Below are 19,297 nucleotides of genomic sequence, written 5' to 3' on the forward strand. Positions count from 1 at the left end.
TCTGGATCCTGGATCTTTTGGTTGAAACAATGACCTTATTGAGTTATGTGAGGAAGGCAGGTCGGGGTTTATGCGGTTTTGAGGCTGCATTAAGAGTTTTGATGTTAGGTTAGATTAGGAAGGTAAAGTGTAGGTTATAGGTAATTGTGTTTTTTAAATGGTTAAATAACGAGGCAATTTCCCAAGTTTTTGCGTTTTGGAATTGTCTTGTCACACAATAGGGGGGGGGCAATTGTGGATAGCCCAAGGGCGGCAAATCCTCAAATCCGCCTCTGTTGATAAGAAAATGTTTTGTATAAGTGTTGTTAATTCCTGCTTTTTGAAATTCAAGAGGTGGTAAAACAAATCTAGATCTAGATTACACTTTCTCTTGCGTGGTTCACATTACATTGGTTCCAGTATTTAATTATTTGGCCACAATGAAGTTCAATTATTAATGCCATTAGTCATATGTGTGTACCTTCTTTTATTACAGGAGTCAGGCACAGGTCACATTCATCTTCTGAAGCTGACCAGGCTACTGAGGCTAGCAAGGCTGCTGCAGAAGATGGATCGCTATTCGCAATACTCAGCGGCCATCTTGACACTACTTATGTTCTCCTTCACACTCGTCGCTCATTGGCTGGCTTGTATCTGGTTTGTCATTGCAGAGAAAGAGCGGTTGAAAAATGAAAAAGACTGGGACCTTAGTAAGTTTTTCCCTATTATGATAAGCAAGCAGTAAAGGCGGTGACACACAATCGATCTTTACCCCGATCAATACCCCGAACCCACCAGGGAGAAGGGAGGTAAATATCAGCAAAATTTAAATATGAACATTTCCTCGAACAAGACCAAGACCAGACGAGTTCAGTATTAATATAACAGAAATAAAACATGAAATAGCATGTTGCAGAATGATAATTTTACCTTTAACACGTTCAATGCGGGTGAAGAGTAAAGAACCACTACAAAATTATTGACTAGAAATAAGCTGAGCCGTCGATGGAGGATGATGTTTTTCGTTGCGCAGTATGAAGTAGTCGTTTGTGTTTCTTTGGGCGGCGTCATTCCCGTCGCGCACGGCTCTTGTTAATTGTGTGTATGTTTTTGTGTTTTAGTGTTATATGATGTAAGTGTTGTGCAATAGTGAATGATTATGGATTGATGACTTTCTCATTGAAAATGAACAACCAAACAAACCAAGGATTTCTTATTGTGTCACGTGCGTTGGTTCTACATGGCAGCTGGACGGGTGCGGCACATGACATGTATTCCCCTCACATATAATAACCAATATATCTCGTCAAAAGTTGAAAATTTTGGCGAAATAACACCCATCATCCAAAACCATATTTGGCAAGTTAATTTGAGTTTTCATATTTTAGCTATACGAGTGATATAGCCGATTTTGGTGCCGTATTGAACATGTTAATAATATAAATGTTTGAATATGAGTTTCAAAGAATTTAAGTATAACATCAATTACCGGTACGTATCATTATACTTATTATTACACTTATCACAATATCATTGATTTAACGGTTTCAACTTGTAAAATACATTTTCAAACAAACCACAAAATTAACATAAATGCCCATAATATAAAACGGAAAAATATTACCCAACATTTATTTATTTTACCAATTAAAGAGTTTAATTGTCATATTAAATTAGAACTATCAACGCCAGCGCAGGCGGCCGCTCAGTGCGGCACTCGCGACGGCATCCGGGGCAAAAATATACCATGACACACAATCGTACATCACTCCATACATCCGATCGATCTTTTCTTTGATCTTTCGCCAAAAAACCGCCTCAGCGCTCATCTCCCTGCTCAGCCTGATGTCTGGTTTGCCGTCTCGGTCGGTGTACGGACTCCTGACACACTATCGAACATGCTCCCTTTGACCTCCCTTCTCCCTGCTCGGTTTGGGGTCTTGATCGGGGAAAAGATCGATATTGTGTCACCGTCTTAAACAACTCGTCCATTATTTCTAACAACTGGAGGAAAATATGAGGAAATAGTTTTAACCAAATCTTTTCTTGTTGCAAAAAATGAGTTCTTCTAGTAGACAAGCTTAGAGACACAACCTAGCTTAGAGACACAAGCTTAGAGACATGCTTGAAATGTTAGAGCTATGAAATCTCAAAAGTAACATAATTTAACTTCCACAACCACAAAAATAGTGTATCCATGGAAGTACAACCCAACAGTTGTACAGTGTTGTTGGTCCTAGGCATTGTCCTCGCGGCTAGGAAGCATCACCTTAGACCGAGAGCATCTCAGGAATCACCCTGTTTGTGGCAAAGCGACTCAAGGAGGAGGAGACTCAAGTTAAATCAAATTTGGACAGCTTGGGTAGAAGTTGATTGTAGTAGTTGATCATTAGTGATGTTTACTGTAAGATATTGATGATCAAAAGGTTTTAAACCAAAGAGTTGATACACTCTAAAACATTTTTTTTATGAGAAAGAAACATTTAGCTTAATAGACCTACCGAATCTCAAAAATATAGACTACCAGAAATGAAATGATAATAAGAAGAATGAGAAGTTTTCTTGTTGTAGCCTGATTCAATGTTAATACTGTCACATTTTTAAATCGCATATCTCATCTTACATTTTTACATCTGGAAAAGAAAACCTCAAAGACTATTTTATTAAAAAAGGCATAAGCAATTAACAATATAAAATTCTTTACCACCAAAAACCTGAAAATAATACTAGAAATTCAGTTGTAAAAGTTATAAACCGGTTTCTTCAGGTTACGAAGGCTTTCTTTGTCCAATCAGAACTTACCTCTATCTCCTTCAGCCTTTGTTGTAGTTGCATAAATAACAAATACATCTAAAATATAAAATTATGTATTAGTCTTTCAATGTTGTCTATAGTTCGGCCGCTTAGAAAACGACCTGCGCGCTAATGCTAAACCAATGCTGGAGGAGGTCGCTTTCTACGCGGCCGAACTATAGCTCTTTTTCCTTTATTTAGCCGTATCTTTTCATGGGATGGGTTTTCACTTTTCAGTCAATATAATGTGGAATAGAATCTGTTGTTTTTGCAGGCTGGATTCACACTTTGGCAGAAAAGCTGAAAGTAGACATTGCTAACGTGAGTCACTCAGAGTCATACATCACTGCTCTGTACTTCACCTGCTCCAGCCTGACAAGCGTAGGCTTTGGCAACGTAGCAGCCAACACCAGCCTAGAGAAGATCTTCAGCATCATCACCATGCTTATTGGAGGTCAGTGGCCGTGTTACATGGTTTCTGCTAGCTTGTATCCTAACAAATCGTTATTGCCAATGACACTATGGTTTTCTGCTTTACATGACTGAGTCATTTTTAAGTATTATGATTGATTATTTCATTTCATAAAAAACTTTATACATTACTCCAAAAAATCCATAACTGTCATGGTTAACTTAGAATGTGGTTTGAACACTTAAACTTTTTTGATTGGGTAGGTATATTTTAAGAACTGATTTTATTTTTTATTTAGAATGTGGTTTGAACACTTAAACTCTTTTGATTGGGTAGGTATATTTTAAGAACTGATTTTAATTTTTATTCTAAATTTTAATGGTGTAGAAAACTGTTAGATAATATTAAACTATGTAGGCCCCTAAGATAATACAAAAATACCCTCGCTGCATCAAACCTGCAGACTAAGCGAATTTCCATTTGCCTGATTGGATTAACATAAAAAATTCCTCCTTAAAAATATCACATTTATTCCCTATTTAAATAGAATTATTTAACGAGTAATTAGGTTTGCTGCAACAGGGAAAGTAAAAATGTGTTTTTGTTGTTAAATATTAATAGTTTAGTAAGAAATTAATGTATTTTCCAAATTTGATCAAAACATGTTCATAAACAAGCAAACTATAACAGTTGACTTATTCTCAACATAGGAATTTTTTAAATTACAATTTTTTGGAATTTTCTCCATAACCATTAGGCGCACAATACTAAACTATTTGTTTTTTTTAAGCTCTACAAAATGGTCTGGAAAGAAATTGTGAAATTTTGTGTTTTTAGGGTCAACAATGGGAAAAACCCCCATAAAACCCTTCATAAACCCCTGTTCCCATAGCCCGATCATGCTTGTTCGCGAACTCCTTTAAATAAATGTAGGTTTACAGGTTTGTACCAAATTTCATCAAAATCGGATCATTTTTGCTCAAGTTATCGCACTAACAGACACACACATATATATTATAAACATATATTTATATAAATATTTTTTTATATATAAATATATATATGAATTTGAACGGATGGTGTTTTTTGGCCTCTAGGGACCTCTCACAGTATACTAGGTATTGAATCTAATTAGCAACCTTCAGATTTAAATGTAAGCTCCATAACCAGCCTGCTTGTCAGAAAAATTTACGACTGAGTTCGGCTGAAAATGTAATCACAACAAGCAAACTAACATTTATTTGACTTTGAAGACAAAAGCATCAACCCAGTTTGATTGTGTCCAAATATTGCAGCGCTGATGCATGCTGTAGTGTTTGGCAACGTCACAGCCATCATCCAGCGGATGTACTCTCGTCGCTCACTCTACCAGACAAAGTGGAGAGATTTGAAGGACTTTCTCACACTTCATCAAATACCAAAGGAGCTAAAACAAAGGATGCAGGATTATTTCCAAACGATGTGGTCGCTGAACCACGGCATAGACATTCACGAGGTGAGAGAGGTACGTTGTCGCGCTGCATGCTCGCTGCTAGTCACATCGCATGGCACATCATATTCTGACTCTCTGTGTTATGTTCACTCCACCACTTGTGTATCTCCTATTGTTGGTTCCTAAAATCCTATCTATGGAAAATCATAAAATGCCACAGTAAATGTGTTATTTTAAGGAATTATTAGTTAAGTTAATCTGTCATCTATACTTGGCCACAAATATTGATTAAAGTACCTACAAAGAATATATACTTTGCATGAAGATTAATACCACACTGAACGAGGCAATACATTTCATTTTGTCTAGCTTTCAGTCCAAATATACTGTAGACAATAGCTATAAAATCTGGTTTTGTTTGAAACTTTTACAATACTGAATTACTAAAACAAGAATGTCAGAAATTCAGCTATATTTATGCTAGAGAGTAACAAAAGCTACGACAAGTAGGTCTATCAAGTTTCATATTCTGTTGTGATATTTCAGTATACCCAGCCTCTGTGGATTGTCTACAAAATGCCAATTGCACCCAGATAATTTATCAAGTGCAAATAAAAAACATTGGAGATACAGTCCACTGGTTAATTAAGTGTGTCAGATTCTAAAGATTTATAAAAGAAACACTGAAAAAGCAGGATTTTACTGTACTTCATAATAGACCTAAAAAAAGTATATTTGTGTTAAGTTCTTTCCAAATAACTACAACATAGTGTTTGTCATTTGACCTCATTGTCACTTAAAAATTAGGCCTAGGCCTAAGTATAAAAAATCATGAATTTTTTCATATGGTTCACATATGCACCAGTATTTCTTAGAATAGGGCTGCTTTAAAATTGTATTGTAGTACCATTTAATTATTTATTTCTAAGCTTTAAGGGTTAATTTTTTTAGTTTGTTTTTATTTTGCATGAATCATTATCTCCATCTTTCCCCTTACTGAGGATTTGCTTGCTATGTTGGCTTCAATTTGTGTACTGTTTCTCTGTTTACAGTTTTTGTGCTTTGATTAATAGTATCAGTTTGTATATGGATGGGTGTATTTAAGGTTTTTGGACTCCTTCCCCTTTTCTCCGTTTTTGACAGAGCTTGTAAGTATATTTTGTGTGTATTTGTTTCTATTACCATAGTAAGTATTATAAGAACATTTTTGTTGATAAGTTGTTTATATAACTATTAGTTTTAAGTTTATCATTATTAAAGTATTTGAATTGTTTTCAAATAATTTGTCTGATTAACCTATTGTTATTTAAGTTTTTTCACAGAACAAAGGAATAATTTTTTCTTTAACTTTAAATAAAGTAATCAGGGCCGGTTCTAGACATTCCAGTACCCACCCTTCCCCAACAAAAACATATATATGGTAGCCGGTGCTGGACTTTGATAAAATTGCTGCGGCCCCCTTTGGCTTATGAAAGGCGGCGGCATTTTGTACTAAAATAGTTTTATAGAAAAAAGTTGAGCTTTTATTTTCATAAATTAATAATTAGCCACGATTACGCGGGGCACTGATCAATATGTGCCGTGATTGTAGGAGATGTTCACGATTTTGTGGCATTGATAATGTTTTGTAATCACGGCAGATGTTCATACTTTTGTGGCTATCGTGGATGACGATGATGATGTCCCGTGATTGTAGGAGATTTTCGTGATTACACAGTGATCACAGGTTGCAATGATAATGTTTTGTGATCACGGAAGGTGTTTACGGTTTCATGGCTATGTACCATATGTACAATAACATGCCAATTTTCCTGTTAGTTTAGCTCAGTCATTCATGTAAAAGACAAAGCAACGCTCAACAACCAATCAGATGTTTAGTTAATTTCTTGTACAGATTTGTTTATACCAAGGTTATATAAGGCCCTCTGCCACGTGCTGCTGTCTCTTTTACAGTCAGTTGTTCATAAGTAAACTTGTTTAAAGTCAGTGTTTAACCCCATTTTGGGTAAGTTTTTCTTTTTTCTAAATTTAGTTTAGTTTTGTAGAAATCTCCAAATTAAATAAATGCCTTGCTTTCTCTTATTTAAATTCATATATTAAAATTATAAATTTGTTCAATTCCATTTTTAAAATCAAGTTTATGTAAAAACTATTACTACACTAACGAGGTGTTAGCCCGTCCTACGTACGGGAATTCAGTAGTCAGTTAAAACCGTGTACAATTCAGATCAGCTAGTTTACACATATAAAGACAAAGTTTCTTGCAGTTTTAATGTGAAAAATCATCTTGTAAACAAATGTTGTGTGACCAAATATGTTTTTATTCCATCATAGGCCTATACGATATGCATTTTAAATCCGATAATTTTACAATAAAACAGCAATTCTGCAATTTTTACGATGTGAAAAGCGTTGAAGTGAGATTTGCAGCCGATTCGCACGAAGCACACTGATTATAAGTAGCCTACTACAGTAGAGAGAGTAATAGTCAATTGAGAAGTGTATAGACTTAGTCAATGATACCACCTTCCATAGCATACCTGCCTCTTCCATAATTATTATCACCACAATACAACTACTATACACAATTTCCAGTAGGTCTGAATAGAAACAACCTAAAATAAAACGATAATATCCAATAAAATTCACAGTACACATAATTTAACTTTGGTGTTCTAACATCAAAACTAATCGTCACGCCTATCCTTTATATATATTTCACTGCATTAATTGCTAAATAAATAAGTGTAAACAAAGAAAAGTAAAAACAATAACAGTTTGTTTTGAAACAGCTGTTTGGTTCAAATAACATTCATTTGAAAAAAAGAACTGGTCACATGTAGCAGGAATATAAAAAGCTAGTAAAGCTAATGACGTAATTGTCAATGTTTATTATCCATACCGTTATCAGTTCTATCCATGATAATTACCCACCCTCATTGAATAAATGTACATCGTAATTTCCCATATTACTTAATTTAAACTACAATATATTCATAGTTGAAATAAAAGCGATATTTTCACGTTTGGGGCGCTGATATAGGCACCCCCAAACGTAACCACAACTGAACACTATTTCATAAAAGGATAGTTTGTCTAATTGCAGTATCCTAGGTCAATGTTGACGTTGTGTTCAATCTTTGTATAAAACTCGGCTGAGGTTGTGGTGGTAATTTAAAATCGTGATTCCTGATTATTCTTGATCTTCTTTTTATGACATCAATATTTCCGGGCCTAATCCAAACAAAGTTAAAGCAGACAAAACATTAATTGTAAACAAAAAGCTACCATGAAGAATTAAAACATGTAAAAATTGCTATTTTTCTATTCTTTCCTCGAAAAGTGGAATAGTAAAATAATTTGCATTTATCCTTTTTTTATTACGACTCGTGTACAGAGCCTCGATTTGTACTGTGGTTTAATTAATTTTGGTCTAAACTATTTTAAACTGTGGTCTAATTATCTCTACTAATCTTACTTATTTCCCATAATCAATGACAAAATTAGAGTAAATAAAATAACCTCCTAGTTCCATAGTTTATATTTAACCAGCTGTTTGTTAAAACAAATTATATTGCTCTAAAACAAATCGAAGATTACAATGATTGCTTTAAAAACATATTTTGAACATTCTAGTATTTTACTATGTATAATTTAATTAATCTGTCATCCTCTTACAAAAGAATTGAACGTTTCAATGATTTGCATTACACATAGTATAAATAAGTCAACCCTAAGTATGTCTTTACATTTCTATCCAAATGCTGAATTTGTGACACAAAAGCTGAATGCTTACAGCTGTTATGTTAAGCAAATTATTTTATGCCAAAAGGTAGTTTAGAATCTTAGCGTCGGCTGCTAGACTTTTGAAAAATTAAAACTAAATTTCTAAAAAACTGGGACCCTAAACTAAATTTATGGCTTCGACATTCCCTAGTTCTCAAAATTATCTTTCTTTCAACACAAAAATCATGAAAATCCGTCGAGTGGTTGATTCAGAATCGTGAAATAAAAAAACACTGTTTCGTTTTAATATTATAGATAACTAAAAGATTGTATTATTTTCAGGGTTTTTGGATAATGAGTAATAAAACACATATTTTAAATAAAAATTGATGATTATTTAAGAAGTTTAGTTGAAACTGTTTTGAAGAGGTTTTAATTTTGAATACATATATATTTTGAAGCAAGATGAAGATTTATTTGTTTTACCTACTAAAAAGAAAATTAATTTTAAATATAAATTGTGCCTAGTAAGAAGTTTGACAAACAAGGGTACAGCTATTATGGGTGGCAATAATGATATCTCCGTGATTGCGGGACATTTCCACGTTTATTTGGGGATTGATCCAAGGTGGCATTGAAAATTTTTCGTAATCACGGGAGATGTTGCAGTTGCAGGTCAAAATGATAATGTTTTGTGATTACAGGAGGTATTTACGATTTTGTGGTGATCGTGAGTGGTAATGATGATGTCCCCGTGATTAAGGGAGATTTAACATTTATTTATAATATTTATATATTCAATGCCTCTTTGTAGTCTCCTTCCTTAACACTGAAAATTGGAGAGTGCTTAGGCGCTTCCTTTTGGTTGGCACTCTACGTGACTGCGTACTTTGCTTATCCCTTAAACCTGCCTGACAGTAATTGAGCTAAAAATCAATTTTAATATGTAAAAGAACTACTTTAGACCCCCAACGCCTGTCTTAAAAACGGCTGAAAACAATTAAAAAGCTAACATTGCCTTTTTTAATACTCTTTTTCAATGGTTAACTAATGTTTGTTCCTTTCCAGGTACAAGAATTTGAATTACAGCTACAGTTTATTAATTGCCTTTCTTGTTGCCTGTGTTCTTGACCAAGAAGTCTTTGTAGCAACCAAAATACACATAAACTTCTACCTCAAGAACACAGACAACAAGAAGAATGTAGTTTAATATAATGATTAACTACCGTACACTATTGTGGAAATAACTAGTAACAACTCTACACTTACTAATATTATGCATTATTTAGAGGTTCTTTATGTACTTTAAGACCAAATAAAAGTTGTTTAATGTGGTTAATAATCTCAGCATGGGGTTAGTAATTTTACTTTTGAGTTGTGGCAAACAATTGTTACTATACAGTAATTACTGTACGGTATCACAATAAATTAACAGATGTTTAACATTTTCACCACAGACACTGAAGGAGTTTCCAGAGGAACTGAGAGGTGATGTTTCGATGCACCTACATCGTGAGATCCTGCAGCTGCCAATATTTGAGGCTGCGTCACAAGGCTGCCTCAAACTGCTGTCTCTGCACATACGCACCAACTTCTGCGCACCGGGGGAGTATCTGATACACAAGGGGGATGCTCTCAGCTCCATCTACTATCTCTGCAACGGCTCCATGGAGGTGGTGCAGAACGAAATGGTTGTTGCCATCTTAGGTATGACTGTATAATAGTATAGGGAGAGAAATCATTATTACTGTTGTCTAAATAAGGTGTATATTGAGAGATTGGGAGGAATGTAGAGGGATATTTTTATGATTCCAATATCTCAGAGGGTGCATATTTTAAGAAAAATTAGATGATACGAGTAGATTTCTTTCTGGCTAAGTTTAGCTGTTTATTAAGCCAAAGCCTTTTATAGTCCGATGATCAAGGACAGTCCAGTTTTGAACCAATAAAACAATTTTGACTTTTTCCAGGAAATTGTACTTAAAAACACATTTATTTGATTTATTTTTGTGTTCTTAAAAATTAAAAGTTGATAATTTAATAAAAATACTAAAATAGTAATGAATATTGATAAACTTTTGTCTGAAACTACCCCGTAATAAAAACATATGAGAAAAAACTGACGCCAGAGTTGTTGTTGAACTGACAGAATTGTTGGGTTGCCAGTTTGATCCTGAGAAAAATCAGTAACTTTTTGATGGTTTGAAAATAGACCATATTCTTGATCATTGGTATTTTTTATTGATTCTGTATAAAACAGCTGGTCTAAGCAAGGCAACACTAAATAAACAGGCGGTAATGCTCCTCAGGCTTGACGTCATCATAGGCAACGTCAATGACGCAATGTTATTTTTTTAGTTATATTTTTGTTTTCCAAGAAAAGGTTAAAACAAGCAGCTGATCACAAGGCAAAAATTGTTTCATTGCCGTCGCCTACAATGATGTCATGCCAGAGGAGCATTACCGCCTGTTTATTTAGTGTTGCCTTGCTTAGACCAGCTGTTTTATACAGAATCAATAAAAAATACCAATGATCTGTTTATTAAGTGTTGCCTTGGTCTAAGTCAGTATTGCATAACTTCTCATTTTACACTCCTTCACTCATGTTTGGGTTACATACAATAAGTACAACCAATAGGATTGGAATTCTCTGATCCCACCTTCCTTGGTTGAAAATGCTGTCATGACAGTGAACTATTCTAACACTCTTGGGTATAGTGTAAACGTAAAGTGATTGGTGTTCTTTGTATCATGGTAGAGGAATACTGAACCGTTGATACTTAGCATGTGGTTTAACTTACAGGTGTCCCTAGGGGTCCGGTCAATACTCATGGTAAACACTTGTCACCCTTGTACTAGTCTCTGGGTTAAAGACACAATATTCAGTCAGGCGCTTGGTTCTTAAACACCAAGTATGGGTTCACTCCATCTGCTACTGTAGCCTAAGGTTCATGGTCACCCACCTTTCGTTACCTTCGCAGGCTGAGATCCACTCTGCCTCTTGTCTTGACTCATTAGACTTGGGTTCATCTGGCCTCACCTGTTCATTGCTGCAGGCTAGATCTCCTATAGTATCTCCCACTGGTTGCCACTGTTTTACTGAGTACTTGGCACGTCACTCAGATCCCTGGGCCATTTTGATACTCTGGGTAACTCCATCTACCACTATAGTCTGCGGTCTGGTAGCAGTTGAGGCTCAGACCTCACCTGGCTTCACTGCAGGTTGGGTATCCATCGTGCACCTACAGTCATGAGTTATCCTCCTTACCGGTCTGAAATCTGATCCTGTCCTCCAATTAGAAAGTACCTAAGTCCTACAATAACTAGATTAGAACACAAACTAGACAAAGCTGGGAAATTACAAAAGAAAAACCACACAGAGAACTGTACAGTGTAATTATTAAAAGAAATTGTAAGATACCAAATATCCTGAAAGAAAACAACAATCAGTACTTAACACTAACAGTTAGGCGTTTGTAGTCACGTCTGCACATGATGGTGGCTCAAGCACTACTAGGATCATGTGTCTGTCCAGACACGAGGAGGTGATAGGACTCCAGATACAATTTAAACATTATTGCCACCAGGACTGATGTAGAATGATATGATAGGTTACGTACCTTTTTTATTCCGTCGTCAGTCCTAAAATAGTCAAAGGGTGACTAGTTTCGGGTCAGAAATGACCCATTTTCAAACCTATTTTTCATCAAATTGATTGGTCAAAATCCGACAGAAGTCTTCGTTATGAGGTACAAACACATGTCGACACATAAAGTTCACACATTTACGACACAAAGCACATTTAATGAAAGTAGCCGGCTACATTTATAAGAGACACACTGACGCAGGTAGCACGGCGGACACGACGGAACTAGCCGTTGTCGAAGCGGTGACATTGACCTTTGGGGTGGGGGTGCGTCAGCTGATAATGGTTAGCATTAGATACATTGTTGACAATTTCTATCCTATCGAATAGTATGTTAGAGTCGGAATTTAGTTTTTCGTTCAGAACGTTCTGGGGGGATTTTTTTGTGGCTTTATAAATTTCGTAGTTCTCTAAAACGTTCATGAGGGCACCTTTACTGCACTTGTGTAAAATGTGTAGATTATTTTGGCAACTATTGATATTATGGTTGGCATTTAGCAAATGTTCTGCGAATTTGGAACGCTGTTGTGTCAATTTTGGTTTAGGGAGGTGTTCCTTGAACCTGGTTTTGAATGAGCGTCCTGATTGGCCTATGTACAATTTAGGGCAGTCGTTACAAGTCAACTTGTAAACACCAGTAACGTCTAGATTGTCAGTATTATCTTTGTGGCTAGACTGGTTCAAATGACGTTCTAATTTGCTTGATGTTTTACTGGCCAGAGTGATGTTATGTTTTTTCAGTTCGTTCTTTAAAGTGTAATGTAGACTGGCACCAAATTCAACAGAGACGAAGTTGCGAGATTTTTCATTTTGTTTAACATTATTGTTTTTATGTTTGTTAATATTTGACTATTTGACTATTTTAGGACTGACGACGGAATAAAAAAGGTACGCAACCTATCATATCATTCCAGATACAAAACATTGTAAAAACGTATTTGTTACTAATCGTAATAGAAAATGTCCGCAACAATCCATCAAATACTGTAATATAAACTCTTCATAAAGATTAAAAATGAATATCACACAACCATTAGAGAGTTTCGTTTGTACGGCAAGGCTTTAAAACGTGTATAGAGTGATGGTTTTGTTTATTTCAGGCAAGGGGGACCTAGTGGGCTGTGACATCAGCATGTATCTACAGCCAGGGGAGAACGGAGCCCCCAAGTCCAGCAACCAGGGAGCTTCAGATGTGGTAGTCAAGTCTAGCTCTGATGTCAAGGCTCTTACATACTGTGACCTCAAGTGCATCAACATTCAGGGGCTGGTCGAGGTGGGTAGTGAAGCCAATGTAAAGTTATACAGGATATTTTAGATTTAATTTTAATTTTTTTTTTACACCAGTATCATTTTTTACGTTTTGAAAGGGAACGGTCCAAACCCTGGTCTTGATACCTCCTAACGTCGACCTTTTTTGTTAGATAGCATCAATTATTTATACATGCGGTTAGCATTCTGTGTTACAGTAGTATGTTTTCTGTGATAATGCTTAATAATGCCTGAAAGTTTCTTTAAAATCTGTCAAGTGGTTTCGGAGTCCATAGGGTACATACTTTCTCTTTTATATAGATGGATAGATATAGATGTAAATCTACATTTTTTTATACAAATGTTGTATAAATCAAGAGAAGCTTTTGCATTGTTATTAAACCTTCAGAAATTTGACGATTTGAATTTGCAATGGTTTTGCTTATGGGGACCATGGATATATGAATAATAGTGCTCTTCTTACACAGAAATCCATTTAGATGAACTAAAGGTACAATGTTTCTTTGTTGAAGGTGTTGCGGTTGTATCCGGAGTATCAACAAGAGTTTGCTAATGACATTCAGCATGATCTTACGTATAACCTGAGGGAAGGATATGAAGCTGAGGTAAAATTGGACAGGTTTCTTTTTGTAATCACTATTTGCATATCCTGGGTATTGGGAAGCATTTTTTATTGATTTTTCTCGATTAAATTACAAATGTTAGAAGGAAATACAGGACTCGTTGTTCTGCCCATGCTTCACATCGGGGGAAGAACTCTTATGAGAATAATGTGTGTCTCTAAATCTACTTTAGGTAAAAGAACAACAGTACCATGAATGTTAGTTAACCCATTGGAGACTTATCATGGAATGGTTCCGTGATCGGCTGAATATGCCCAAAAAGCTTTTCACAGAACTGACATAGCATTATTATTGATTTTTTAAATAGTTAATTGTTGCGTAGTTAGGCCTGCTAAGTTTTATGTATTGAAATGTTTTTAAAGAGTTTTACTTTAAACAACATATGATTATTTAAGAATAAACTAATAGTAATAAGAAAAAAACAAGCAACAAAAAGTGTTCAATATTATGTCATTGAAAGTTGTGTTACAGTATTTGTATGGAAGGTATTATGTAACAGCTGATGTGTTTTATTTGTTACAAGTCTAAAGTTTTACAATAGAATCGTTTTCTTACCCTCCCTGTAATATTAGACATTGACAAGGGATATTATTTTTATTTATACGGCTGGCAATATGGTGCAACAGATGTCATGTGGTTGTTTAAGTTCTTAATGTTCAGACTTCAGACGTTTGTGTTTGTTTGTATTCATACTTACTGTGGTAATAAGTCATAATAACTTGGTAACGGATTTATTATTATGTTTTATAAATGGGGGGAATACAAACTAATTTGATCGCATATTCTCGAGTGAGGTTGACAGACTTTGTGCAAAAATGACAGTGAAAGTGAAGGCGAAACGGGCGGCCCCGGTGTAAGCCTAGGCCTATCGGACAAATTAAATCAAATCAAATAAAATCAAATCATTCTTTATTCATTATACATAAAATAACATGTATTGAATAGAGTCAAATAGGCTATAAATACATATATCTACATATTACAAAGTGCTTAAAATATACTATTAAGATAAGTGAAGAATTTCCAATTGAATATATTAAAAGTATAACACTATTGCAATCACAATACCGGGCTTAGGTAAAAATATACAAAGAAAAGAAAAAGTATTACCAAAGATTACATATGCTAACGCAAAATAGATATTGCACCTTACGGCAATTTTGTGCCAAGTCGTTTTTGGATGGGGCCACCTTCACGTAGTTGGGTGGTCCCTCAACAGAGGCGCTGTGTCAAGTCTCGATCTGCATTACCATTCAAGTTCGGGTGGGTTAGGTAATGTTCGTGTGCTCGGGATTAATTTGCCTGTACGCAACGCGCTCGCCGACCCGTCGTCATCGTATTTCTAGTTTGAAAGCGCACAGCTGTCATTAATGTACCATAACATTATATCTTTACAAAAATGGCAGTTATTTAATTTAAAATTAAAATGTCCATGTAACAAAGAGCTAAAGGATACTAAAGGTTTACTGATATAAACACGAATTAATAAAAATCTTAGAAAATTGCAGTCACAGTGATATAATAAGCTTACAATGTTATACTAGTTTGTCTGCATTGAATTTTAACATAGAGAACCTTTTTTACATTTAGAGAACCCTTAACAATTTAAAAATTTATAAATCTTACAAGTTTTAATAATTTGTGACTATTTGTGAGTTCGTCGACTTTTCTGTTTTCGGAATTTTTATCCACAAAGTTTGCTTCCGGATTTCTGGACTCACACACAATATCTTGCTACTATAACTCACGATGAAGAATGTATGGTTAGTCTACTACTACAGAGCCATTCACTGGCTACTTGACCTTTTTAAACATAGCAATATAGACATAGTTTGTAGGAAGAACATTTATCTACACAGATCTGCATTTGTTTTCAAACTACGTATTATCTCGTCACATTATTGGTGTTTTGTAAGTGCCGTTTGCAACTGCGCTTTGAAGAAAATGTAGATCATAAGATATAAAATATAGATTTGGATTGTTTTATATAACAAATCTTTCAACTGACGACTATATAAAATAAATTTAAGAACACGTAGTTTTAACAACAGTGGAACCTTTCTTTAGTGTACATAAATTAAAGAGGTTATCTACCACGTAAAAACGATATTTAGGTTGGAAATTGGAGGTCAGTCACACACTCGCAATCACACGAAAGTGAACTAACCCGAGTGACCCGACATCCCAATTTACTGGTATGGCCGGTTTTATACATTATATTAAACAATAGGTCGAATACTTTGTACCGGAAACCTGTAACTACATTTTTTACAACAGGCATTTCGTTCGCCTTCCCAGTATAGCTATTCATGGTAAGTTCCTGAATCAACATTAAGACATTGTATTGGCGTAGCCTGGTTTGGATTGGAGTGCCCTGGAGCAGAAATTGGCAAACCACCCCTCTCCAAAATTGAACCCCATAAATACATAGCCTAGGATACTTTATTTCCCTCTTAGTGGTCTTCGTTGATAAACCACAACGTTCAACGTACGTCTATTTTCAATTGACAATAAATTACCAATTATTGCATAATAGTATGATGAAGGTAGTTAATAATATATTTCGGAACTCCATCATAATTGTTTTTAGGCAGACTCTTAAGATAATGAGACATTGACAGTAGAAATACTAGTGAATGTATCGCTATGTGATGAAGGGGCTGCCGCTAGACGATGATGGTGATCGTCTGTAGAGGCAGTAATGAGTGCAGACTGCTGAGTGACAACTATGTATACATCCGTAGTTTGTTAAAAGTATATAACTAGTCATGTTCGTACAGCTTCCTTTTTACTTCTCAGATTATTTATAAAGCAGTTAGGTTCAAAAGGCAGTTCACACACTAAACGTGAATGTAAAGCAGTGCCGGGAAGGCATTTCCGTTTTTTTTATTGCCGTGTTTGCCATTTATCACATAGCCTACACTCGTCTTAATTCCTGGTATTGTTCATGAAAATATCCACATCATAATACAATAGTTATTCACCACACATATACTAACACTTCTTCACTCTTTCTAATCCATCTTCTAATAAACCTCCTGTTACTTACATAAGCAAACAACCACAAATAAAGGTTAACCATAACAATAAACAATAACAAAAAATACGTACATGACAGCTGGTCATGTCGGTAGTGAAGTTTTAGGTTGTGAAGACATTCGCTAGGCTTCGCATGGAAATTGATATCACAAAAATGGCTTGGCTGCAATATCTATTTTGCGTTAGCATATGTAATCTTTGGTATTACTAATCATTGTGAAAATTTAAATTGTTCCCCTAATTTTGCTATGGAGTTCAAATTATGTGAGCTACTAATTTTTATTTTTTAAAAATTCTTCTATGGAATAAAATGGAAATTTAATTAAAAAGTGTTCTTTTAAATTTATTCAAATTTTCTTCCGTCTTTATATAAGCCGGCAGGTGTTGCAAAAAATTTAAACCTGAATTAGTTATTTGTGTAACTAGTGGTGAAAGTGGCACTTTGCTGCACACGAGAGCGGCTCGTGCGGAATGATCTCGAGTGCAGCAAAGGCCTTTTTCACTCGTGTTACACATTATATTTTTCCTACAGTCACTATAAAGCATATAAATAATTAGTCTTTCAAACACTATACAACATGTTTTAGGTTTAGCTGGCAACACAAATGGTGCCCTAGAGAAAGTAGTACCCGCGGTCCGTATCACTCCGCTATTTTTCCTCGACAAGAAATGTGCTCCACGTTTTGAGAATATAGTTCCGTATGTTTTTGTAATTTGAAGTGGTTTCCGCGCCTAAAAAAAAGGCTTTAACCCTCCCAGTGTTACTTGACGAAAATTCGACAAGCAGCACACTTTGTGTAGTGTTACTTGTCGATTTTTCGACACGCAGACATCGTTTACGGCGAAGGCTCTATGACTGACTGAATCGGATTGAACTGGATCGAGTTAGGTATCGTTCTTTCCGTAATATTCTAAGCTTTCTCCAGAGGTCTGTCTCTAAGCGCTATTCATTTTAGTTCCGAAAATATTGTAGCAGACAGCTGACGTGCGTGTATTTGTAAACAGCTAGGTTCCCCCGGACCGATGACTGATGTGTTTTATTACGTTTATCATTGTTTTAGTGTTAAAAATCAAAAGTAGTGATATACGTGGTGCATTATAAGAAGATTTAAGTGGTTTTGAAGTGCTGGTTGATGATCCTGAAGAAGTAGGTAGTGATATTGATGTAAATTATCAGCCAGATTCCTAGCTATGGTTAGGCTATGCATTCTTAGCTAAACGCTATGTACTGAAATCAGTTTTTTGCCCATAACTTATTTATTTGCAAATCTACTTCCTTATATTATTATATATTTGTAATCCTCATAAAATTTAGAACAAAGTGGCTATTTTCAAATATTTATAGGCCTATAATTTATACAATTTCATTGAGCGCAAACTTATTTTTTTTTTTTGAAAATTTTCGAAATTATATTTTTTTTACCTAAAATTTTTTTTTTTTGAAAAAATGTTCCTTATATTTTATATATAATATTGAAGCCAATGATTTTCCGAAAAAAATGGTATATAGAACATTAGAATTAACATTGTTTTAAGCTTCTCAGATCCTTTTTAATAAAACCTTGCAAATGCGCCAAAAATAGGTGGACATTAAGGCCTAAACTATGGACACTTGGAGGGTTAAAGGTATTTTCTTGTTTATTAAGATCGTAGGAATGTTTTAAAAACGTTTAAAAGAAAAGTCCAGAAAGTTCAGAAATACCGAAACTATAAACACGAAATTACAGGTAAAATCGTAGTTATAATAGTCAATCAGCTGCTCATAGTATTATTATCTTTAAGTGTTGCCAACCTATTTCCAAGCGTACATGGATTACGTGCATAATAGAACCACGCTGTTTTGTGTTGTTTCGTTGGAATCCTGATGTGCGGCAAAGTATAAACCGTACGACAAAGTATAAACTGTACGGCAAAGTATAAATATGCAGCAATTAGCAGCTTTCTGTACTATAAACAGTACAAGGAAGCCAACTTTGTCGGGTGACTGTAGGAAAAATAAGTTTTCTTTTTGAAAAATTCCAATTTATGTCGGGGTAGGTTAATTTTAAACCTAGTGTTATAGTCACCAGTATTGCTTGAAGTGGATGACAATTGAATTTGTTTTGCATAGACAGATGCTTCATATATATACAGACTATACACCGTTAGGATTGTAATTCCTTAAAATATCTCTTAGCTGATTGTTTTCTTTGCAGTTTCATCATTAGACGAATAGCTCTCTTTTGTTTGATAAGGATAGAATCCAAATTGGTCTTTGATGTTGCTCCATAAATAGATATTCCATAAGCTATGTGACTATGCAGTAATGAAAAGTATATTATCCTCAAAGTGTCTATGCTGCAGATCTGAGACATCTGTCTCAAAGCACATACACCAGA

The 19,297-nt window shown here is 35.0% G+C and overlaps 1 protein-coding gene across 1 annotated transcript in view; it reads left to right on the top strand.

The window, feature by feature from the left end:
• The window catches only part of LOC128986413 (potassium voltage-gated channel subfamily H member 8), a 348,552-nt gene that overhangs the window by 313,588 nt on the left and 15,667 nt on the right, over window positions 1-19,297 (top strand). The window contains exons 9-14 of the mRNA XM_054406776.1: window positions 476-689; window positions 3,047-3,226; window positions 4,480-4,679; window positions 9,800-10,049; window positions 13,089-13,261; window positions 13,770-13,862. Coding sequence (XP_054262751.1) covers window positions 476-689; window positions 3,047-3,226; window positions 4,480-4,679; window positions 9,800-10,049; window positions 13,089-13,261; window positions 13,770-13,862 — 1,110 coding nt within the window. The remainder of the gene's footprint in view (window positions 1-475; window positions 690-3,046; window positions 3,227-4,479; window positions 4,680-9,799; window positions 10,050-13,088; window positions 13,262-13,769; window positions 13,863-19,297) is intronic.

Source organism: Macrosteles quadrilineatus, unplaced genomic scaffold, assembly GCF_028750875.1.
Source record: "Macrosteles quadrilineatus isolate MER2022 unplaced genomic scaffold, UCM_ALF_1.0 Scaffold_2__2_contigs__length_208266976, whole genome shotgun sequence".
Classification (NCBI taxonomy): Eukaryota; Metazoa; Arthropoda; class Insecta; order Hemiptera; family Cicadellidae; genus Macrosteles; species Macrosteles quadrilineatus.